This window comes from Xyrauchen texanus, chromosome 20 (assembly GCF_025860055.1).
Source record: "Xyrauchen texanus isolate HMW12.3.18 chromosome 20, RBS_HiC_50CHRs, whole genome shotgun sequence".
NCBI classification, from domain to species: domain Eukaryota; kingdom Metazoa; phylum Chordata; class Actinopteri; order Cypriniformes; family Catostomidae; genus Xyrauchen; species Xyrauchen texanus.
The window spans coordinates 2,432,528-2,458,392 of record NC_068295.1 but is presented as its reverse complement, the minus strand read 5'-3'; the positions used below and the strand labels follow the sequence as shown (position 1 = coordinate 2,458,392).

The 25,865-nt window shown below is 36.0% G+C and overlaps 2 protein-coding genes across 2 annotated transcripts in view; both read right to left on the bottom strand.

Annotated features, from left to right (window-relative positions):
- The window catches only part of LOC127660628 (lysosomal-trafficking regulator-like), a 112,747-nt gene extending 95,085 nt beyond the window's left edge, over positions 1–17,662 (bottom strand). The window contains exons 1-2 of the mRNA XM_052150970.1: positions 17,628–17,662; positions 16,905–17,124 (exon numbers count right to left, since the gene is read on the bottom strand). Of these exons, the coding sequence (XP_052006930.1) occupies positions 16,905–16,985 (81 nt within the window). The 5' untranslated portion in view covers positions 16,986–17,124; positions 17,628–17,662. The remainder of the gene's footprint in view (positions 1–16,904; positions 17,125–17,627) is intronic.
- A 2,805-nt stretch (positions 17,663–20,467) lies between these two features.
- nid1a (nidogen 1a) overlaps positions 20,468–25,865 on the bottom strand; it is a 66,443-nt gene continuing 61,045 nt past the window's right edge. The window contains exons 18-20 of the mRNA XM_052150800.1: positions 25,684–25,807; positions 23,504–23,616; positions 20,468–21,261 (exon numbers count right to left, since the gene is read on the bottom strand). Of these exons, the coding sequence (XP_052006760.1) occupies positions 21,131–21,261; positions 23,504–23,616; positions 25,684–25,807 (368 nt within the window). The 3' untranslated portion in view covers positions 20,468–21,130. The remainder of the gene's footprint in view (positions 21,262–23,503; positions 23,617–25,683; positions 25,808–25,865) is intronic.

Below are 25,865 nucleotides of genomic sequence, written 5' to 3'. Positions count from 1 at the left end.
TTTACTTTTAAATTCTACATTAGTGCAAATTAATGCTCTCGGTTAAATATTAATTACAACATTTTTAAGTAAATACTATTTATGATTGTTTGTTTTCTTAATGCGTCATCATGTATCATTCCTAAAGCAGAATAGCTTGTCATATTTATTTGCTAATTTGAGTAAATTTCACATGTAAATAAGTACATTTTATGTAACCGTACACAATTTTAATTGTTGATTTTGTAGTTAAATTTGGTCACTTCTTGTTTTGTTTAGTCTGAAGTTAATTTCTACTCAAATGTATGCATTCATGGTAAAAAAAAAACGATCTGTTGATTGTTAACGTCATCATGTTTTGTGATTAAAATGTACTTACAAAGTAAATTTTACTTTAAAATGTCTAATTAAAGCCACCAAGAATTGTGTGTAGCCCTTACTTGAAAATATTGTCTGAATTACTAGCAATTTCTGCATGGAAATTGTTTCCTTGTTTTTTTTTTTATAAGTAAACCCCAGTGTATTCTCTCAAAACCTGACATGGTCATATTTCACTCCATAACAAAAAGAAATCAGGAATTATAATTTGATTAAAAACATTTTAGGACCATTAGATTTCTTGCATTGTGACATTATTTCCATGACAATAAAACCACATTTTATATCCAAATTCATGTCAGGAAAATAATGTCAACATTTTTCATCGTCCAAATAATAAATACAAATATATAATTCCACATTCCAAATGAGTTGCCATTTGCCACAGCATTTTTTAAACATATGACCTAAAAGTTAAGCATTAATTCATTTTAAGTTAATTAATTAGCAATATCGCACTCGCATGCAAACTAAAACTACACACAACGCAGGTAAAAGGCGGTCCGTGTTATCAAGGCGTTTCACAACTTGGTAGTATTTTCCCACCTATCAAAACCAAGTATGTGGTGATAAAAAAATATTTTTAAGTATCTTATATGCACAAAATGCCCAAAGATGCTGTCTAGACCAGGGGTGTCAAACGGCCCGCCAAGGAATAATTTCTGGCCCACAGGATGAATTGCGGATGAAATAAATAAGTAAGTAATGTTCGAAAACATTCAGATTAGCCTGTAACTTCTTGTATAAGATGTATTTATACTATTATTTTATTAGCAACAGCAGAATAGATAAACATTTGATAAACATGTTACATGTATGTTATCGTTTGCATGATTAGTGGAATGTCTTTTAATTACACGGGATATTAAGCGCTCACAGTCACGCGTATCAGCGAACGCCACACATGTCTGAGGGTGACACAAGTTCCATGGCCACACACACATCACAAATAATGATAACATGGACAGGTCCAAGGATAAATATTAGATGTAATAACTGTTGCATTGTTTCCGTCCCATTTAACTATTATTCATTATATGCAAGTTTTATTTCCTTGGCGTTTATGTTCGGTTGCAGATGGTTTAATGTGGCTAAAGCTCCAGCCAAAGAGTGAGCGGTTATCTATTTTTCCTGACAATATTACTGCTTTATTCCCTTCAACTAATTGTGTGTGTATTTGTGCTGTAACCTCTGGTTAATGAAATTAACACAGTGTTTTTCCTTTTGTTCAGAGTTTAAAATTAGCACCCACCAACCTGCTAAATGTGGATATTTTAAAATATTTTATTTTTAAAAAGTCTAGGAGTTACAGGTGACATGAAATGCTGTCAGACACAAAGACACACATTTGAAGAAACCTTGATTATATTTTGAAGGACAGATGAAAGAATAAAGCCGTTGATGCACATGTCTGATTCACTGGGTATTCAAAGGTGCACTGCCGGCCGCTCATCGCTTCTCATGGAATACACGCATGCAGAGTGCTCACTGTTTCAGCCGTTTCAGTGATCTGAAAATACAGTAGTTTGCAACTGCAAGAACAGAGTTATCCATGAGAACGCTGCATATGATCTCAGACCATCTCAGGACGTGCAGTTCAGTTCGTTTGAGTTCCACGGAGCAGTTCACGTTTACACGCATTGTGAATGCAACATTGCTTAAATCCAAACATTTGTGGCTGAATACATAACCATACAATCTTAGCAAATGACATGCAGCGGCATTAATGAATTGTCATGCGTGTCATCATAATTCACTACAGCTTCAGACGTGGGGTTTTATATACCTTTATGAATAACCAAAGGAGCTAGTCATTTTTTTAAGTGGCTGGTGAAATTGGGCATTCACAGCCACTATGGCTGATGGGCAAAAAAAATTATTAGTATCTTTTTACCACAGTGTTAGCTATGAAAACAGCATCATTTTATTTTCCTGCTCCAATTTTCCTTTGCTCCACCGCTGAACTACCAGCATCACTAAAGAAATTATATTTCACCCAAGTTATGACATTGCAGTCTGAATTGAATTTGGTGACATAAAGCCTTCACCTTGAAGTAAAACCAAAACCGCCCTGTGTTTGCTAGCTGTACTCAACAATAAACACAGTCAATGGTTTAGTCCGATTCTTGACTAAATGACTTATGAGCCGGTACTTTTAAACAAGCTCACGAGTTTTTGTTTTGAATCAGTTTGACAAAACCTTCAGGTGAATTAACTTTCTGAATTACTCGGAGGGGCTAAATGAATATGTAAGTTGCTCTCTCAGTCATGTCGAAATGTTTTGTGTACAAAGTTGATAAAATATTATAAAATTGGGTTAAAGATAATTAATAAAGTGAATGCACAATTTAAAAGTTACTTTAATAAAGTTCAAGAATATACACACACATACATATATATACATATACATATTATATAATATACATACACACACACACACACACACACACACTATATAGGCCCCCAAGCAATGTCGTTTGGTCAAATCAAGCCCGCGACCCAAAATGAGATTGACAGCCTGGTCTAGACAGAGTTTTGGTGTATGCATAACGACTTTTAAAATATTCCCAACAAATGCATTTTCATATTAAATTATATTGTTAATGTCTGTATCATGTTCCGATTTTCTCAGGTAAACACCTTAATGGAGTTTCAGAAATGTTTGTCCAGTAAATGCCACATGACCACTTAGACTAGATAACTAGTAACCGTGGGGGGAGGGGTGCTGGGCACAATGCCAGCTCTAACTGATTCTCCAGCTTCCGACCACCACGCGCATGTCACGGAAGCTGCTGTCACGGGAACCTGTTCAGTGTCCTACACTAATCCGTCCAATTCGGAGTGTATTCATTCAACATTAATCTGGGTCAGAGTTATAAATCTCACAATATAAACAATGCCAAAACTACAGAATACAGAATAATAATGTCTAAATGAATGACAAAAATGGGTCAATATAATGTTAAATGCAAATAATAAAATGTATTAATAATGCACCATAATCGTGCATTCAGGAAATCAAAATAAATAAGCTTATAAACGTTTAAAAGGGAGTAGAAAACACTTTGCTCTCTTGTTTTTAACATTACAAGCCATGCATCCAATCAAACTCTACAGAATTAATGATAGGTTGTGTGACATGCCCTCAAAACTAAAACAAAACTGTGCAAGGTTAATGAAAATATTACTCAGTGTACATTAAAAACAAGCTAACATTAAATCTGAAGCACAACCAGTAATCACTATAAATACCTTCTACACAAACAGTGTTGGCAGACACTAAATTGATTTGTGATTGTACAAAAATCAGTGCAGCAGCTTTTTATCATGCTTTCATCAATCTTTAAGCAGGTAAATTGGCATCCTTTATAACTTTAAATATCCAGTCATAAAATAAACAGTCCAAACAACAACAAAAAAACTGACTCAACGTTAACAAAATAAATTAGAAACATGGTATCTCTTTCTCGTTGAAGTTCTTTGCTAATCCAAGATTTCATAAAATAATAACTATAACTGAAACTGACTTATTCTGAGCATTGTGTGTCAAATGTTGGGTTTTTGTTTTTTTCACCAAACAATTGACAACATGTAATTTTAATGCAACTGAAAAAGATATTAAGCAAACCATGAAGGCGGCTCTCTTTACATATATAAAGGATTCATATATATGAATCAAACTGATATAGTATGCGAGATTGTACATTTTATTTCATATTTAGCTTTTTTATCATTTCAAATCACATTTTAGCTTTTTTTCCAAGTACAAATTTCACATTCTATCAAGTTGTATGATGTCGTGAAATTGCATTTATAATAATGATACAAGCTGTTGTTACGGTTTAAAAATGTCATACACATTTTTACAAAAAATCAGAAGGTGTGAACCCTAATAATGAAAAAGGAATTTCGTCATATAACAATAACGTATTAATTGTGTTATAAAAATAATAATTTAAGTGCTACTATATCAAAAAATACCATGTAAAAACATTGATTTGAAAAAAAAACCCTTCATAAATGCCGCATGACCCTATTTGTGAAATTCTTCCATATTTAAAATGATTGTTGAAGTTAAAATATTTCATAATGTATGATTGTCCCTTTAAATATGTATATTTACACATTTATTAGTTACTACATTTTGAGTAATTACATTGAGGTGTATAACAAGTGCTAAAACGGTACTGTCTCTTTAAGAGAACCGGCAGCTCTTTGAGTAAATGTTTATTGTTGAATTAATGCAGCGCACATTAACGAGAGACAAGTTGCGCTGTGGTTTTTCCTTCGTCGGTGCAATGTAGGATTAGACTAATTGTTTTTTTTTTTGTTTGTTTGTTTATTATCACCAGCTGACTGTAAATAACAGAAAAGAGATATTAAATTAAAATGGAGTGTGTGGATCTCATCTTTGGACATAAAATACATGAAATGAGCCAAAACGAAACTTTAACCTGCATAATGTGTATTGACTTACGTGTACAAATATTTATTGTAAAAGCTCTCGAGGTTTGCAAAACTTTTACTTTCTAACAGACAGCCAACAGGTGTGTTACTACTGGTCTGTAGCCATGCTGTAAAATGGAGAATGTTGTGAAAACAGTCTGGGGAAAGGTTTGATCAAAATCAGAGCTGACATCATTAAATGTAAATGTATCTATGGCATATCATGGCTCAACTAAAGCGATGGTGACAGTGTGATCATGACACCTCAGGACCCTCTACAGCCAAATAAGTTCAATTTCCTACAGGGTGCACACTCTATTCAGAAAGGTTTTTAAATTGGCATGTTAAACTGTGATAAAAAAAGAGTCATAAAATACAGACTTCCAGTCTCCACGCACCCTGTTAGTGGCAGTATCAACAGTTTCAAGGCAGGGTTATTTAGGGTAACAGAGGTCATGAGCTCCTGCAGGTTCAGAGACTCACCAGAGAATCAGCATGTGAATATCTAAACATCAGATCGGATGGGTGCAGTCAAGGCTCAATGCACAGCAAGGGGCTGGAAACATGAGACACAGGAGAGAAAGAGACAAGACAGATGGAATAATGAGACAAACAGAAGATGAGAATGATATACGGCCAGGAAAACAGAAATACACAGAAGGGCAGAGAAACAGGACAGCAGGGAAGATGTATGAAGAGTAGGAATGTACCGATATGAACATATTGGCTGATACCGATTTTAACAAAAACTTTAGGTCGATACTGATATTTTGCCACGCAGATCATCAGATCACGGTTTTACTTAGGAATGCATAAAAAATGTATAAAGGAGGCACAAAAGCATTTTTACTGTTCTAACAATAAATGATTTGCAATGCAATTAATTTCAATATCTCAGAAGTCAAAATATGCTTTTTATAAAGCTTTTCCCTCATCATGTAGCCTATTGGTAAATGCTGTTTTCACAACTGTCATGTCCGTTTATGGCGTTTTTCCACATCAAAGTTTATTTTCTTCTTTTTAATTAAATCCCCTTTTCTCCCCAATTTGGAATGCCCATTTCCCACTACGTAGTAAATCCTTTTGTGGCATGGTTATCCACCTCAATAAGGGTGGAGGACAACAAATCTCAGTTGCCTCCACTTCTGAGACCATCAATCCGCGCATCTTATCATGTGACTCCTTGTGCATGTCACCGCGGAGACTCACATCATGTGGAGGCTCATGCTGCTCTCCGCAATCCATGCGCAACTCACCACACGCCCCATTGAGAGCAAAAACCACTAATCGCGACCACGAGGAGGTTACCCCATGTGACTCTACCCTCCCTAGCAACCGGGCCAATTTGGTTGCTTAGGAGACCTGACTGGAGTCACTCAGCACGCCCTGGATTCAAACTCACGACTCCAGGGGTGATAGTCAGCATCAATACTCGCTGAGCTACCCAGACCCCAATATTACATGTTCTTTGGAGTGCCAAACCTTCTACATATTGTGGCTATTATTATTTCTAGATTGTGCCGTTGAATTCAGAGTTTTTAAAAACATTAATGGTCTGAGCTAAATTTAATTAATATCTCAAGTATAATTTTACACACTCAGTGTATTTTGTAATAAAGATCTATCCAATTAGACAAGTGGTCTTCCGGTCAACAACAGTTCACTTCATGCATGTTCTGGTGAAATGTCATGTGAACCGTCATAGGCAATTATTGTAAGTAAATTTAAACTGCAACTTATTTTCAAAACTTTAATAACCCTGTTGGGGATTGATTTATGGATCAAGAGTTCAAGGTCTGACTGAACAAATAGATTACAGGCTGGAACGTTCCACTACTCAGGGACCTTCTCTTATATAAGACTAAAAAATTGGACTATTAAAATATACACCCCAAAAAGACAAACTAGGACAGTAATGAGTCAGATTCAGCTGTCCGTCTCTTGTCTTGTGTATCTCCTCTATTCTGACTCTTTTAATGGAGGTCATACGAATCAGAATTTCCTAACATTCATGTGACTAAAGCACTTGGCTTCTCTGGCCGTGTTTCCTGTCAGTTCTGTTTGTCTCAGAGTAACACTAATGTAATACTCCAAAAAACAAGAATAAAACAGAAGCTGTGATTTCCCAGGATTGTGAGCGGATGTACATGGTTCACATCAGGGATGGGTAGGGCTGTCACGGTTATGAAATTTGGCTGAAGATTTGTCAGTGCTTCTAAATGCTTTTTCTAATCTTCAAGCATTCTTCAGGATCAGCTCGTGCGGTCTGTGGTGCGGATCAATGAGATGCACGACAATGAGTTCATTTGGAGTGCTCACATTATGCAATAACATTGGAAAATGAGACACAAATGTGGCATTTATGACTGATATATTGTTTTAAAATTCCCTCAAGTAAATTATGATATACATTTTAAGTGCACAATAACCGCGGTTATCCCAAATAACTATGATCAGGCAGTTATTTAATAATCGCAACAGGTCTAGGGCTGGGATTGTGATTCTTTCTCCAATTATTCTTCATCGATACACAAATATTCATAATCAGACTTTTAAATTACTTCGTTTTTTTAAAGAAAAAAAAATACAAAGTTTTGTCAGAAGAGCCCATTGTGCTTTAAAGCATGTGAATGATCGGAGTAATATTCACTTTGTTCAGATATGCAATTTCAATCCTACATCTTCATATTTAGCAAATCCTTCAAATAGTTCAAGTAAATATAGCACCAGGCATGTGTCGAAACGTGTGTGAAAGCTTTACCTAAACTTGTAATTTGAACATGCCAAATTTATCTGAGCAGCTTCAGCATAAGACAATAAAGGCATAAAATAATTTAGTAATGTTGTCGGTAGCACATTTTTATGTTAAACAATAGCTGGGTTTCCATCCAACAATTTGTAAGCACATTTTCAAATTGAGCATAAGAAATCCTGAATGGAAATGCTTGACATGTAAATAAACTCTCAATATTCACATAAAATGTAATGTACTAGGAGGAGGTGGATTTTCTAAAGTTTTGCATTAGTTACAATGCGCATTAAGGTGATGGAAACAGTTTATTTGCAAAACGATGATAGTTTTTATCATATGTGCACTTTTAGGAGTGTGTGATAGCTTGATGTGACTGGCCCAACGAAAGATCTGACCTTGGCACACAATTATTCATGAATAGCCCTTGGCATTTAGAAGTGTTTAACACACAACTGTTCTTAAAAGTGGGTCCTCAAAATCCACCAGAACAGTTTGAGCGTGGGCGCTCCCATGTATACGGAGGCTGGCGGCGTATGGGCCGTCCATTTCAGCCCTCATTATATCAGATATTACACATTTTCTGTGGTGTCCCCAGGCAGCATTTAATAAAACGAGGTACAATTGCTCCAATCCAGCAAATAAAATCAGGAGGTGGTCAATCAGAGGCTCCCTCAATATAATGCGCTGTAGTGGATTAAAACATGCAACGATTCGTATTTTCATTGGTCGAATTATAAGAAATGCACTTAAATTTGAAACATTTAGATGGAAACCCAGCTACTAACTGTAAGTTTACTACATTACTACAAAGATCAGGTTTTCCAACCATTTTTATATTCCATTGTTGGTACCGTGATCCATGTTTTTTGCATACACTGCATTTGATATTTAAGCAGGCAAAAGGCATGTTTACATTCTAAGATTTGATCTGGGTTTGAGTCAATTTAGCACTGTGCCATTACAAGTTGAAAGCCTGCTGTGGATCATATGTTTTTTGTGTCTGGGCAGTATCTAATTAACACATTCTCACCCATTTCCATGGCTCAGATGCTGCACGCTGCACAGGAAGTCACACATGGCAGTGCTGTTATTGTGTATTTAAATCAGTCGCAGGATAAGTAGTGCATTTGCAGAAGTGCTATTTTCCTTCAGCTATTGCAAAAGATCCTCTCAAAGCAGTTCTTGCTTTTTGCTTCTAGTGTTTAGTGCATGATGGTGAGGATTACTGTAGACCAGTCTCATATATGGATAAATACAGCTTGTCATCTATCGACAGTATATGAGATTTGTGAATATAAACGTAAAAGTTGGACAATTTATAACAGACATGCAATTTTAAAACCACAAAGCTAAAAATAAATGCGACAAAGCGGTCAAAGACATCCGTCTGAATGTATATGGCTGTGGCATTAGAGGCCTCACTGACCAATTTATCTCTTGATACAAGTTCATCTGTGTGTCAAGAGTATTAACGTGTTTGAGGTCTCTCTAAATTGTGCTATTCTTACTTTGAGGAAAAGTCATGCTGATGCTTTTAGTTTTATTTCAAATTGAATCACATGATTAAGGAATAATTGGCATGAGTTTAGTCCAGCTGCCACCCCAGATTATGACCACCCGCACCATGACAGTCACCCTGGTACTGAATGGTCAGATTATTCCAGTTCATTTGTGCCCCGCAATGGTGACCTAACCTGCTGTATGACCTCACCCTGATAGGAGATAAACTTTATTCCGGTCAAAATTGTGACTAATCTAATTTGGTGCGTGTTGGATGATGAGTATCAGGAGACATTTGAGTTCCACGTTTCTTCAGGAAGCAGGACGGAGACCAGCAGAAGTGAGAGAGACAAACTGAGAAAGAAAATGATGCCAGACCAACACACTAACTAAGGTCACAAACATACTCATAGATGTGAATTCTTGACCAACACATTGCAAGCATGTGGTAGGGCCTATTACTTCTGAAAACACGGACATGATCACAGAATGCAATCATAATCACATTAACTGTTAAACGCAGAATTTTACAGAAATTAGCAAATTTTAGATGAAATTATTATAAAGCTGCTCAAAGAATGACCATTATCAATGTAATGCCAAGTATCTATGGATACAAGCAGCATTAAAGTACAGCTTATACCTACTTGAATGGGGAATAACAGAAATGTTAATAACTCCAAAATGGTTTGTCAAGATTTCGATAAAATAACATATTTCAAATCCGCAGTAAAATCTGTCAACAATGGTATCATAAATTGGTAGGCTAAGGAGTGAGTTTTTGATGTTAACTGGCTGATACAGCTAATTGTGCCAATGTTTGTATCTAAAAAGTTATTGGCTCTTTTTACCTGTAAGGCAGGACATTATTTTATACATCTGCCATATTAGATGTTCCAATTTCTCCCATTCATTTTAATACAAATGCTCCTGCTATGACTTGGGCTAAATAGTCTCTGGTAACATGCTGAAGTATGAGTAATACAGTGCAACAATGCCCACCCACTTTTTCAGCCGTCTGAGTTCCAGAAGTACAGTATTTATCACATTAATTTCTTCCACAGACTTTCCATAAAATCCTCCATTAAAGAGTTGTGAACATGAACCAAACCAACCAGCTCAGATGTTCGTCGCAACATTAGAGACTTTGATTTAAGGGAAAAAAAATATAGAATAATAATTTGAAAATCAGACAAAAAGACAAAAGGTACAAGTCTGTGTACGGACTACAATCCCATGACGCATTGCGAATGACAATCGAATATAAAACTATGGAAGTGCAACTATTCATTTTAGGTTATTGATTATAAGCATAGAAACAATATAACTTACATTTATTGCTAGATATTCTGATATACACAAACATGCAATTAAAAGTAATTTGAGAGTGCAGGGAGACCAACTCATTGCGTCATTCAGAGTGTGTAATGGGAGTGCGCAGTCACTTTCGGGCTCATTTCGTGGGCTTTGTTGGCCGAAGTTTGGTGATTGGTGAAGCTTTTCCTGCTGGACCATGGTACTGCAGTCGTTCAACAGGAATCTCGATATTAAAGGTGATATTTAAACTATGAATTTGAAATAACGCAGATGAATGGTTCAACGGAAGCACCATGGATGAACAAATGCTATGAACTAAAGGTTTATAAGTTATCGTTGAAAATCAATTCATCTATGGGATAAATTAATGGGATTTTTACTTCCAGAACCAGACTGTTGTGCTCTAAAGTAATAGTGAAGAAACACCACTAATAAATTATTTTTCAAAAGTCCTCTAGAAAAAGTGCCACCTTTCAGTAACAAGCTGCAGATTTGTTGAACAGGAAACAGGGTTCACAAGCGATTGAAAAGTGGGTCATCTATCACATCATAACCAGTGGGACAGCGGTGGAAACATGACGCACCAGAATGAGATGAATTATTCACTGCACTGAGTCAATTAACAAGACCAAAATGCAAAACATGCAATCTGGTGGTAAGGGGGCATGCAGCTGATAAAGAATAGGTATAAGCCTCTTAACAAAAACCATCAACACGGCACTTTAACTTCGACATCTTTAGAAAAACAAACAGAAGAGCTCACACATTTAGCACCTTTTAGATGAAGAGTTAAATGTCCTTTAAATCAGGGAGACATTTCAGAGACATTTCATTGACAGATCAGATGAAGCACATACAGTGAAACCATCTTGAAACCAATCTTGGTAATATTTGTGAATAAAACAAAATATGAATTTCTCTTTAGGGTAATTTTTCTCACTTTCAATGGGGTGCTTGGTAAGTTGTGCATGGATCGCGGATAGTAGCATGAGCCTACACGTGCTGCGAGTCTCTGCGGTGTCATGCACAATGAGTCACGTGATAAGATGCGCAGATTGACGGTCTCAGAAGTGGAGGCAACCGAGGCTTGTCCTCCGCCACCCGGATTGAGGCGAGTAACGCGCCACCACGAGAACCTACTAAATAGTGGGCATTCCAAATTGGGGGAAAAGGAAATAATTTTTTATTAATTAAAAGAAAAAAAAGCTCACGATTTAGTCCCGCTTTCCACATATGTTTATATACATTTTAAAATTTTTTTTTTTTGCTTGTTTATTAGGTGCTACTAGTTACAAATCAAAAAGGGAAATGGAAAATGCACACAGCAGTCACACTCGAGTCTCAGGAGGTTAAGAACCAGAACTGCTAAAAGAAGTTGAAATAGTTAAATTCCTTACTATTCCCATCCCTTCATTTTGCTCACCAATAATACGCCAGACTGACAAAGCCATGAGGTCGAGACAAAGGGTTTTATTTAACTAACTTCAACGATAACAAATGAGATTTAAAAAGTGTCCAAAACTAAAAACAAAAAACTTTAATTAACAAAGATTGTGATGGATGGACTATAAAGTGAGATGCGATTAAGCTACTTAAGAGTTCTCAATCACTGAGATTTGAGTTATCAGCTAAAAAAAAAACACCTCTGCACCTGCTCTGGGCTTCAACACGGTACACTAACATGGCTTACTTTAAACTACAAGTGTTTATAACAATCACAAGCAATCAAAATTGTTACTTTCACATTAATGTCGTATTTGTTTCAGTAGAAGAGAAACAACATCTTATCATGAAACAACTAAAAGCTGTTTTGTACAGTTTTATCCCGAGACTTTACAAGCATCACAAATCCAAAATCCAACATTTTAAACAACTAACTTACCCACAACCAATAAATATCTTCACACAGAACAAATCTAGCATTCTCTCCTGAGAGTTTTATGTGCAAAAACTAGGCTAATTTCTACCAATAAAATAATAAAAAGCAGCAAGTAACGATAAGCCCAGCCAGCATCCTGCCACTAAATAACATTGCACTTATCAAGATCAAGGCAAATCAGTATACGTCACATGCAAACGTTCTTTTAAAGCAACACTGACATGTTGACAGTCTCTTTCAAAGAAATACTAGTCAATGGTGCAATGCAAATGTGTGCGGTTAGTGTAACATATCCAGTTAACTTCAGCTTTTAGTTGAACTAGAACGGCACACTAAGTGTGGTGTACTAACCGGACTATTTTTATAACTTGCCCTAAAGCCATATTTCAAACAAGCTAATGGCAGGCTACTGATGACTATTTGGTAAGCATCAATAATTCAAAAGCTTTACCTCAACATTCAAAAGGAAAACAATGGATGGAAACAGGAAGGGAGACACAAACTTTGCACAAGCATGAAGTGTTGAAAAGAACTGTCATCGCGGTGAAACCTTATAACAGGAAAGAGAAAGTGCGAGAAGGCTTTCAAAGTGGGTCACCCACTATCCAGCAAAGCCCACCAGGATATCTCTCTGACTTGCACACGTTTTCTAACATTGTTTACACCTGTCATCTTCAGTTGACGTGACGCAATGGCTTGAGATTGTCTACACTGGACATTTAAAAGTAAACATTCTAAATTATGCACAAAAAGCACGGACCAATCAGCTGCGAGCTCGAGTAGACTTCAGCAAGGGTTAAACAGGGAAATAACGTTTATTTGCAGTGGAAATCCACTGATGTATCCACTGATGTAATGCTGTAATTGACACTTTTTACAACTACTTTTTTGTGCCACCTGTAACTGTATTCTCAATTGTTTATTCGTAGGGCAGGGTATTGATAGCGATTTCACAATAAGCTCTCGATTTGATTAGTTTCAAATTCGATATTGACTCATATGGGTATATTTCAGTTATAATGTCTCTTTTGCTTACAGATGAAATAAATTCTCTCCCAGCAAATGCTTTGAACAGGGGACCTTCTATCTAGGTAAAATATGAAAATATAAATTTTACTAATAATTTTGGTCGCATTTTAGCTTATAAAAATTGAACAAATCAATGTAGTCAATCAATAAATATATTATATTTTTATTGTTTTATTGCATCAGTTGTACCATTTATAGGCATTGATTTGTTAAACACATGCTAAATGTCCATTTAAGGAAATTTGGCATTTCAGTAAAAAGCATCTTTAAATTAGTGCATGTTAACGAGAGATGTGCCTGATTACAATTAAATGTATACTTTTTTTGTTTGTTTATGACCAACAACTGACTGTAAAGAACAGAAAGGGTATTAAAAGAAACATTATTAGATCCCATACAAATGGGTCATGTGGATCTCATCTTTGGACAAACACGCAACAACTTTTACTCTCAACACGCAGTGAAAGGATATCGCTGCTGAATATTTACATTTACATGTTATGCATTTGGCAGATGCTTTTATCCAAAGCGACTTACAGAGCCTTTATTACAGGGACAATCCCCCCGGAGCAACCTGGAGTTAAGTGCCTTGCTCAAGGACACAATGGTGGTGGCTGTGGGGATCGAACCAGCAACCTTCTGATTACAAGTTTACCAGTTATGTGCTTTAGACCACTACACCACCACCACTCCTACATACTCCTGAATATTACCCTTCATATTTTGTAGAGGTAGACCAATTTATCTTTTTACATAGTTATATAGTTTTTTCATCATTTATTCATTTCAAAATAAGAGTCCCCAGTGTGTTTCAGGCTTTTATAATTAAAAGTACCACCTTATGTACCAGATATTTATTGTTTCTGGTTATTATTGGGATTTTGGTTGAAAAAAAAAAAAAATCATTTTGGACTCTTTGACTTTGCCTGCCATAATTAAGAAACTTTGTTGTTGTTGTTTTTTTTTACTTTCTATGAATCAATTTTAAAAACGATCTGCCGATTAATCAGTTATCGGCCATTCCCACCACCTTAGTTATCGTATTGGCAAAATCCACTATTGGGCAACCTCTAATGTCTTGATGGACTTGAGAGAATAAATACAATGAAAAATGTCCTAAAACCATCAAAACCAAGCCATCAAATCAAAATGTGTTTTTACAAGCTTCTGAAGAAGATGGAGCATCAGTACATCACGACCCAACAACTCAAACCCTGCATTAGAACAGGGACATGAAGTCTCATTATAAATTAATATGATGGGTAAGAGTCTGTAATTCAGACTAGTAGGGTCAGTGGGTTGCGCCCACTTAATCTACTGCACCCAAAAGGGTTTAGTCGGGCAATCAGGACATGTTTTGGAGGGATTGAGCTGCTATGAACGGACAACATTCTGACCTAAGCGACCTTTCACACTAAATCGAAATTAACTAGAAAAAGTCTGTCTTGTGCTAAGATGGGCCAAACTGCAAAGCTGCCACTTAAACCAACACATTGCTGTATTAACAGTCGTCTTTGTACAGTTGAAAAAGGAAGTGGGAGTCAAACCAACAGTCAACATAACCACCTGTGATGCTGTGAACTATACTTGGCTGTAGATCTATGACAGCTGCTCTGAACAGACAAGCATACACCAAATATTATCAAGAATGCAAGCATTGAGCAAGCATTACATGCACATTCTTACACCGATTTTAGATAATAAATGTTTTCATTTATGGAGGTACGGTAATAAAATTATTTAAGCATAAACCAGTCAATACGAGTCGATTTTTTTGCCCATTATCCCAATTTCGCATTGCATGTAAATATATTAACATGCGTTCTTATCCAACATACTGGCTTATCCAATGTACACAAGTGTTGTGAGCCTGCCTCCTCATGGTTTGATGTCAAAAGCAGAGAATAACACAATTATATCAAATCTTATGTAAACGTGGTTTTCTTGCTTTGCCAGGTTTTTTTAAACAAGCTGATTTTGGGAGTTATCAATGTATTGAGGTGCTTGTAAACTGGCTCATTGATGCCATTGTGAAAGTGAGAATACATTAAGATATAAAGCATTTTCTGACTGCGTGATTTTAAAAAGCTTGAAGGTTTCATGTAAAAGCAATGAGAGGTCTCTTAACCATAGATAATTGCACTTTGAAAAAAAATAAAATAAATCGACCATGTTTTTTGGACAGAGTTCCATGTACTGTGGCAATACCACGATTAGTTGTTCAAAAATACATTACAAATTCAATTCACACAAAAACAATTACTCGAATACACCTCCATTTACTGAGTTAAAGTCATTTTGATATTTTTCCTGGAGTTTAAAATAAAAAAATGTCACCGCCCGGAGACAGTAAACATTTTTGGACCGTCAAAAATTGGTGTCCATTCACTTGCATTGGATGAAGCTAAAAACCTGGGATACTTTCCTAAAAATCTTAAATCCTGTTCTGATGAAGAAAGGTCATATACATCTTGGATGGCCTACGGGTGAGTAAGTTATCAGCAAATATTCATTTTTTGGGTGAACAATTCCTTTAAGTTGCGTACACGCTCATGTCTTCAATGTGCAAGGAAACTATTTTAATAGATTTTACTTGATGGTTACACCACATGACATTTTAAAAGTCATTAAATAATTTTTTGGTAGAAAATGCTAAAAAACGTCAACTCAAAGAGTGCATGTATGACACTTGGTTTTAACAAGATTTTTATATATATATATATATATATATTTTTTTTTTTCTAATTTGTATCACCTCGGACAACCTTATTTGTCAATGACCCCGATTACCATGCAGGGTCAGAAATGTACAGTGTTGGGTAAGTTACTCTAAAAAGTTACTCATTTCTAATTACTAGTTACTTATACAGTGTAATTAGATTACTGTACAAATTACTCTGTCTTAAAAGTAATTACTATTACTTTCTAAAACCTTATCAACCTCGACCAGATGAAAAATATGAGGATAGACATGAAACTGTTCTTTTAATTCTTTCAAATAAATCATATAAAATCAAATAAATTATTCATGAACTGGCCAAAGAATTTAAGGGGCAGCGTTAAATTAGAAAACATACATTTTAACATTAGACGTTAAATGTCGATATTTAATTCACTGTTGTTTAGTATAGAATTGTTCTAGAGTCTATACAGTATTTAACGCAATTACATCAGAAGTAACTAATTAAATTGCTGGGGGGAAAATTACAGTAATCCCTTACTTTACTTTTTTATGAAAAATGTATCTAATTACTGTAATTAATTAGTTAGTAAGGCAATATACACAACACTTTAAATCTAAGGGGGGCTTGGGGCAAAAATGACAAAAAATACCCCCAAAATTCCAAATATGGGGCAAAAATTCCCTCGAAGTTTGTTGTTGTTTTTTGTATCTGATAAAGTTCTTAATATTCTATAATTTAGTCCTAGCTATAGATATTATGGCATAAAATGTTCATGTTGATTTAATTCTTCTGATAAAAAGTAACAAACTATCATTCTTGAGAATTTGAATTAAATAATCGTTTAAATTGAAGTTTAATGACTGAAGTTTAGTCACACCCATTAACCAACATACCAAGTTTGTCTAGTCAAACTTCCCTTTTCTAGTTAGTTAGTTCTCACCTGTAGATCTGCTCCCTGTGAACGGCAGTCCATGTACTTCTCCCAGGCCTGGGACAGATCAGCCAGGTGTGGACTGGCCATGTTCAGCTGACCGCCTCCGATTCATCCACAGCAGGTAACAGAAACTAAAATCCAGCAGTTAAAGTTGAACTGGATGCGCGGGAACGCCACATCATTTCACTCTGATGTCCATTCGAATGTCCGTTAAAAACGTTAGATCCTACAGAGATGAAAACGAACGTTTACGTTTTTTTTAATGTACGTTTGGCGCGAAGACACGTAGCATAAACATTAATCTACAATAAAATGATAAAAATGACAGCTGACTTTGGTGCAAATTATTTCGGTAAGTTTATTCCTTTACATCCATCTGACAGTTTATGTCAAGTTGAATAGTGTAAGTAGACCACTGAAGCAAAAGCAATATATTAGTTATAATATACAAGTTGAGGCTTGTTAGCTTCGGTGTCGAATAGCTACCATTGACCGATAAAAATAAGCATTTCTTGGCTTATATCTGCCAAGGTATGTATTTGCAAATATGACTCGTGTATTTGCATTTGTCTGGATCATTTCACGCAAACGCAGGCAGGCTAGCTCTCATTGATTTACTTCTGTCAAATATGAGGCAGCAAAAATGTCAACCACCCGTTTTTAATCATCATATATATGTTTTGCAACATTAAATGGGTTTACAGTAAAATACAATTGCAATATACGTACCTTCTCTCCGGTCTTCCTTCTAACACATACACAAGCATTTAACGAGAAAAAAAATGTCAAGCAAAACAGAACAGGAAATAACGCCCATTAAACTGAATCTGAAGTCACCATTGGTTGAAAAGACTTTAATCTCCTGTCAATCAAAGCTGCAGCCTCAGAGGACGCTCCCTCTCACCGATCATTCGTATGACGTCAATCGTGTCCCCCCTGTATGGGCGGGGCTTAAGTGCTTACGACGCTTGTTCCGTTTTTTTTTATTTTATTTTTTTTTATTCAGAACAATAAATAATACTACAAAAAAAAAACAGGCATAAATAATACAAGCTCCAAAGATGATTAAATGAAAATAAAAAATAAAATAAAATAAAAAGAGACATTCATAAGACGTCAAATACAGATTCATAATATTTTACAATTTTAAGAGACTTCATTAACAGAATGAGTTCGTTAGAGAAAACCTTGTATAAAGGGGGAGATTTTGACAATCTACATTTATGAATGAAAAATTTGCCATTCAGGATGACAAAATTTACAAAATTGTTAATATTTTTATCATCATTCTCAAAATAGCAAATAATTTCCTTCACATTCAGAGTTATCGTTAGATTAATTTTAACTGAATAAGTAAAAAAACAATCTTTCCAAAATGACTTTACACTCTGGCAACAAACAGATGGTTTAAAGACGCCTCACAGTTGTTACAAAAGGAACATTCTTTCCCAATATCCATAAAATTAGAAAGCCACATATTAGTTGGATATATTTTGTGTAATATCTTCAGGTGAATTTCTCTTACTTTGTTAAAAATACAAAATTTGTAAGGGAGCAGCCATGCTTTCCTCCAATTAACATCTCTTAAAATGGAATTCCAGTAGAATTTCCCTCTTGGAGTAACTCTCTTTTGTTCGTTAAATATTTGTCTTATAGCTTTGTTAGTACATTTTTTATCAAAAATATATTTACTATTTATAAGGAGATCATAATCTTTATTTTCAACTTTATAATAAGTTAAGTGGCTGCACATTCAATTAATAAGTCCAGAGGGAATAGCTTTAATTACTACAGAAAATTCTTTAAATTTTATGAATCAAATAAATCACTTAAATACATTAATCCGTGATTCAACCATTTCTCAAAAAATAAACTCTTGCCTTTAACTGTAATCAATTCGTTGTTCCATATTTTCATTCTGTGAGGAGAAACATTATGCACAAAGCACAATTTCCAGGCCAAGAGTGCTTGCTCATGGAATTTAGACAGTTTAATAGGTAATCTAGACGGTACAAAATTGCAAGTTAAAAGAAATTTAAGACCACCGACCCTTTTAAAAATATTATGTGGAATAAAAGACCAGATTGAATCAGTATCAATAACACACCTTTTGATCCAATTAATCTTAAAAGTATTGTTCATGTCTACATAATCCAGCATTTCAAAACCTCCTTTAGATTTCTTTTCAGCTAATAAAGTTTTTTTAAGATGGTGGTGCTTATTTTTCCAGCAAAAATCAACCAATAATCTATTAATTTCTTTACCAGTAGAATCTTGAACAAATAAAGACAGCCCAGGAAAAATGAATCTGGATAAACCTTCTACCTTTGTTAATAAGATTCTGCCTAAAATAGATAAATCCCTTCTTAACCAATTGTCAAAAATCATTTTTGTTTTTTTAATCTTGTTATTAAAATTGAGATGCTGTCTAATTGTCAGATTTTTAGATATATAAATTCCTAAATATGTTACATATTCTTTCACTGGAATGTTAAACATTGAATGTTCAGAAGAATCATGCACTGGGAGAATTTCACACTTTGTAATATTTAACTGGAGACCCGAGGCATCTGAAAAAGTTTGAATTAATTCAATTGCATTCTTAATTTGAGTCTTATCTTTTAGAAATAAAGTTGTATCATCAGCTAATTGTGATATTTTTATTTCTCTATTAAATAATGTTATACCATGTAAATTTGGATTTTTAATTATACTAATCGCTAATAGTTCCACAACAATTAAAAACAAAAATGGGGAAATTGGGCAACCCTGCCTCACTCCTCTGTTGATAGAAAATCTTCTAGAAGTATTGTTCTGTAATATAACGGAACTATTTTTTTTTTTTTTTTTTTTTTTTTTTAATGTTTATTACAAACTCTCGTGGAGACAACAACAACAAAAAACAGGCAAGGCATCAACACAATGCAGATTGACAATGAAAAAAATAAATAAACAAAAATAAATGTCTTTGTAAAACATACGACGCTTGTTCCGTGTTGTGGGCCGGGCTCACGTGATGACGCTACTGCGCAGTGCCTCACATTAAAGAATTATGTTTACCAGTCACAATGAATCACGTGTCTAGCACACGAATCTCTTTATGTGTTCCATCATGTCGTCATCGTTTAACTGTACAGATTCATTCATTATTTAAGTGCATATATCCATCCTTCTTTACATTATCTAACTGATAAATCAAGCAGAATGTATCATATCCTAAATAAGAGCAAATACAAATAAATACATTTCTTTCTATATAATTATTTCAATACATATTCAATACAAAAACTAACATTATAAATTTGCTTATACTTAAATTTATGATATTATAAAATACATTTTAAATATAACTTATTCATCTCAACATTTAATTGAATTTACTTCCATGATCGTAACTCAAATGGGGCTTATTAAAGACTAATATATATATATATATATATATATATATATATATATATATATATATATATATATATATATATATATATATATATATATAAGCAATTATATTTCCAATTACTAAAGCATACTGAAATGGATGGAAATTCACTATTCTTGTTTAGTGGCAGAAACACATTTGATATTACAATTGTCTAAAATGTAAAAAACAAAAAATGCAATTTAAAGATGCAATTAATTGTATAATCATACTTTAAAAAAAGTTGTTTGGTTTCTGATGATTTGCTGGCTGCTTTTGCCCTCTGGTGGTTACATCTGTGTGGTACTTATGGCTCATTTCATAGCAGATATATAAATTAGGTCAAGCTCAGGATTTATTAAAATCTGTTTTATTGAAAAGTTGCATTGTGTGTAAACATTTATTTCAGTCAGGGTATTTCAAGATTTTATCATTATTATATGTATTCATTTAAGTCATAAAGAATAGTATCAGTATAGTAACATGGGTAGTAATAATATCGTATTAAAAAACGGGGTTTATTTGAGATTTTTGGTGAATTGCAATAATGCTCATTCAACTATTCATGGGGATAACAAACTCCAAACTCCAAAAAATAAATTCACAATTATCATAATCACATAATAGATCTTCAAAGCACCACAAATCTACTTATTTAAGGCACAGGTGTATTTACAAATCTTGCATACTGAGTGAAAATATGGCTTTATTGCAACCTCACAACAATTAAGTGTGTGGTGTAGAAGAACCATTTGATGAACAGATGTGATGGGATTAGATGTCATTTATCCCTGGATATTTGTATAATCTCTCTTCAGTTCCTGCCATTGCTCTCCACACAGCTCACTCCTACAGCATTGTCCGGACAGCTACAGGAGCGACCAGCAGGGGTCGCCAAACACAAGTGAGTGCAGCCTCCATTATTCACAGAGCAGTAGTTTTGACCTGGTGGGAAAAGTTTACCATAGGACATTAGCTGAATTAATGGTGCATTCAGAGACATATTGTATCGAAGTACTTAAGTATTTCTGTTCAATTGCACTTTTACTTCACTATATTTTGAAAAGAAATTGAATAGTAGGCTACTTTTACTTTGATAGCCTACATTTGTCCACACCCCAGAAAATAACACAGCATCTGAAGAACTGTTCATATGTGTAATAATTCCAGATATCACACGTACATCTCTGAGATGTCTGTTTTAGATCCTTTCATCTGGAAATCATCTCCTGGTAGCACACAAACATCACCCATAAATCAATATGATATGTGTGTTTACATCTGGAAGAATTATTTTTATGTTGTTTGTGCATCTGCAATACATCTATAAGACATATATCAGTTGTTATGTCTCGGATGTCGTTGAGACATTTATGATTTAGAGTGTTTGTAAATCTGATCTTTTTAAGATGTTTAGCATATGTTAATTAGACTGTGATGCTTTACAGATGAAAAGATCTAGAACAGACAATGTCCCATATGTACGTGTACTATCAGGGCATTTCTCCACACACTTGTGCACGCAAATCAAGCACCCTGCGAAGCAGCATCCAAGTCTCCATGACCTGCCTTTATTGTTGACAGCCAGGTAACGATAGTGTTTGCCCGAGTGCTTCGGCACTGTTTGTCACTGTTGTGAAATTAAACCACTACAGCCAGACTAACTTAGGCAATAGCCTCCATTAAGCTTAACAACAAGCAAGCTAGTCTTGCATTGGCTTAAAATAGTGCAGTGACGCCGTCATCAAGAAAAACAAATTAACTCCGGTAGGCTAGTATACTTTAAGTATGCATTACGTGGTTAATAGTCAATCATATTTGAATATCAGAAACATTAGCTGACCTGTCACCCATCACAAGAAAATGTTCAAATATATGATTCATCCGCTGTTTAGATGCTCATACTGATTAGCAAAAGCTTTAAGATATAGCCTAGTAAAATGATCGATTCTTACTCCTGTGACAAAAAATGTACTGGTAATTTTAGGCAAGCCAACTGATTTTTATTTCAATACAATAGTCCAGGGCCTAAACAAGCTCAGATTTGAAGATTTGTAACACCCAATGCGCTCTAAGTCCTCATGGTGGCGTAGTGACTCGCCTCAATGTGGGTGGTGGAGGACGAATCTCAGTTTGCACCGCGTCTGAGACCGTCAATCTTTATCACGTGGCTTGTTGAGCGCGTTACCACGGAGACGTAGCGCGTGTGGAGGCTTCACGCTATTCTCCGCGGCATCCACGCACAACTCACCACATGCCCCACCGAGAGTGAGAACCACATTATAGTGACCACGAGGAGGTTACCCCATGTGACTCTACCCTCCCTGGCAACTGGGCCAATTGGTTGTTTAGGAGACCTGGCTGGAGTCACTCAGCACGCCCTGGATTCAAACTTGCGACTGCAGGTGTGTTAGTCAGCGTCTTTACTTGCTGAGCTACCCAGGCCCTTCACCTCCAAGTATTTGTTGATTTTGAATGGTTGTTTATTTTATAGACCACTAAAGCATACACAATGTGACATTGTTTTCTTTGTTGTTGGCTGTTCTTGTGATAAATGTAGAAATGTCAGTGTTTCCCATTAATTACCTAGACTGTGGCGGCCCGTCTAATTTGTCCCGCCACAGTGTCTTAATGAACCAAAAATATTTATTTATATAATAGCATTGCGCGCCATTGCTTCGGCATCTGAGGAGCAAGTTCAACACGGATAACCACTTTTGCTTAATTTCTTTGATGGCTCAAATGTATGCTCTAGTGTAGTCAATTTTGTGTTTTGACCATTTGTGAACTGCATAAAACTCCATCTCGTTTATGCTTTGTGGATATTACTTTTATCACCAATCAAACAATGGTGCATTATACAAACAATGTGCTAATGACTAAGTCACTATTAAAGCACAAAATTATTTACAAGAGCATAAAGTTCTTCATAGATATAGCCTCATAATTTTGCTCTCATAGTGCACCTGATTGATGCATTTAACTTATTCTCAAAATATTCTTAAAAGTATATTACCATATACTCAGTCCACATCATGAACAGTGAGATAAAGATGGGAATCAACATGAACAATATGAATAGAAATACTATTCTCTTCTTCTCTCATACGACTTTAAACCTATATTTCTGTACAATTAAAAGAACTAAAATAGGTGAGAAATTCTGAAATGAGAGGAAATTCCATACCAGAGGAGCACTGGGCATGTGCAGTGGTGATCCCATAGAGACGTGTTCGTTTCTGGGGTTGGAACTCATCGACCTCTGTGCCAGCATGGCGATCCATAACAACTACAGAGCCCCTGTACAATATAAATAGACATGTTACAATGCAATTCTTTTTAGATGGACCCAGACATGTTACTGACAGGCTTTAAAAGAGTTTCACCCATTTATACAGTACATGAAGATACATTACTCACTACAGGCCAAAGCTATATGTAAATGTGAATGTTGCTGTTCGGATAGCTAAAATAAGCTCATTCATGACCCCATTTTCTGTTCAGCTCTTTTAACGGAGGGGAAAGGTCTGTTGGAGGATCAGAGGGAGGCCATCGGACAACAGACGCTCATAGACGCCCAAAAGGCCGTGAAATTAAACACAGCTTCCACAAGCCTTTAAACAGGACCCCCCTGACCTCACCCTGCCCCCTCCACATAGCAAACACATTCAGGGTTAAAGTGCCAGAAACCACTCATGCGGCTGTTAAGAGACCGTCCATAGCAAACAGACACATCAAGGTCTCAGAAGAACAGAGAGGTGTTGAGTTCAGAGGTTTAGGGCATTGAACCTTGACCTTGTTCAAACCATCCTAAATGACCACATTGGTAGATTTAGCCTTTGAAAGCTGGAAACCAAGCATAGATAATCCATAAAGAATCACTATTTTTTTAACACAACATATCCAGGTGACCAGCAATGCTGGTTTCTTTAAAAGGGAGCATACTATATATCAGTAATAAAGTAATAAAGGTGGTCTGGTGAACGGTTTTGAACTCCAGTACAATTCACGAGAAATCTGTCCTTAATCGTGGAAGTTAACTGATATTGATGACGTATAACTTGCATCTTTTCTGTTGGTCCTCCACATGCCGCCAAATCAGCACGAGACCCGCCGAGGCATGGACTCTACAAGACCCTTGAAGGTGTCCTGTGGTATCTGGCACCAAGACATTAGCAGCAGATCCTTCAAGTCCTGTAAGTTGCGAGGTGGAGCTGTCGTGGATCGGACTTGTTGGTCCAGCACATCCCATACATCCTCAAACCATTCCCGAACAATGTGTGCAGTGTGGCAGAGCACATTATCCTGCTGAAAGAGGCCACTGCCATCAGTGAATACCATTGTCATGAAGGGGTGTACCTGGTCTGCAACGATGTTTAAGTAGGTGGCACGTGTCAAATTGACATCCACATGAATGGCCAGACCCAGGGTTCTCCACCAGCTTGTCATCTTCCAACAGTGCATCCTAAACGCTCCACACATACATGGCCGTCCACGAGGCACTCATCGAACCAGGCGACCTCCTTCCATTGCTCCAAGGTACAGTTCAGACGCTCGCGTGCCCATTGTAGGCACTTTCGATGGTGGATAGGGGTCATCATGGGCACACTGAACGGTCTGCCGCTACGCAGCCCCATACGCAGCAAGGTGTGATGACACTGTGTGTTGTGACATATTCCTCCCATACCCATCGTTAACATTTTTTGTGACTTGTGCCACAGTAGACCTTCTGTCGGTTTGGACCAGACAGGATAGCCTTCATTACCCTCACGCATCGATAAGCCTAGGGCGCCCAACACCTGTCACCGGTTTGTGGTTTGTCCCTCATTGGACCACTGTCGGTAGGCACTAACTACTGCTGACCGGGAGCACCCCATAAGCCTTGTGGTTTCAGAGATGCTCTGACCCAGTTGTCTGGCCTTAACAATTTGGTGATTGTCAAAGTCGCTCAGGTCAATACTCCAGCCCATTTTCCTGCATTCAACACGTTGATTACGAGAACTGATTGTTCGCTTACCGTCTAATCTACCCATATCTTGACATGTGGCCTTGTTATGAGATGATCAACACTTTTCACTTAATCTGTGAGTGGTCATAATGTCTTAGCTCATCAGTGTATTATAGTATGAAGCATATCATAGCTGCTTGTCTCTGAATCTCTCGCGATGCATCCACGACAAACAACGCTACTTCAACTTTGTTTTTTAAACCGGAAGAACGAAATTGAAAATGTATCTTTCCCCTTAATATTAAAAATAATGTCTTGACGTATTGATACATGTTTACACATCTGTTTATGTCTCAAAAAATTTGATTTAGGGTTTCTTGATCCTTTAAGGCATTTGGCTGTTTAAAGGAGAAGCTAACCTCATCCAGTCTGTGTAGTAGATGTTCTTTCCATCAGTAGTCATTCCGAATGGATACTGAATTCCCTCCATTAGCTGTCTCCGGCTGCCCTGGTGTGGATTCATGCACTCAACTTTATGTGTACCTGCATCAAAAAACATCAAACTCCATCATCTTCGAAGTGTGTATTCTCTACATGATCT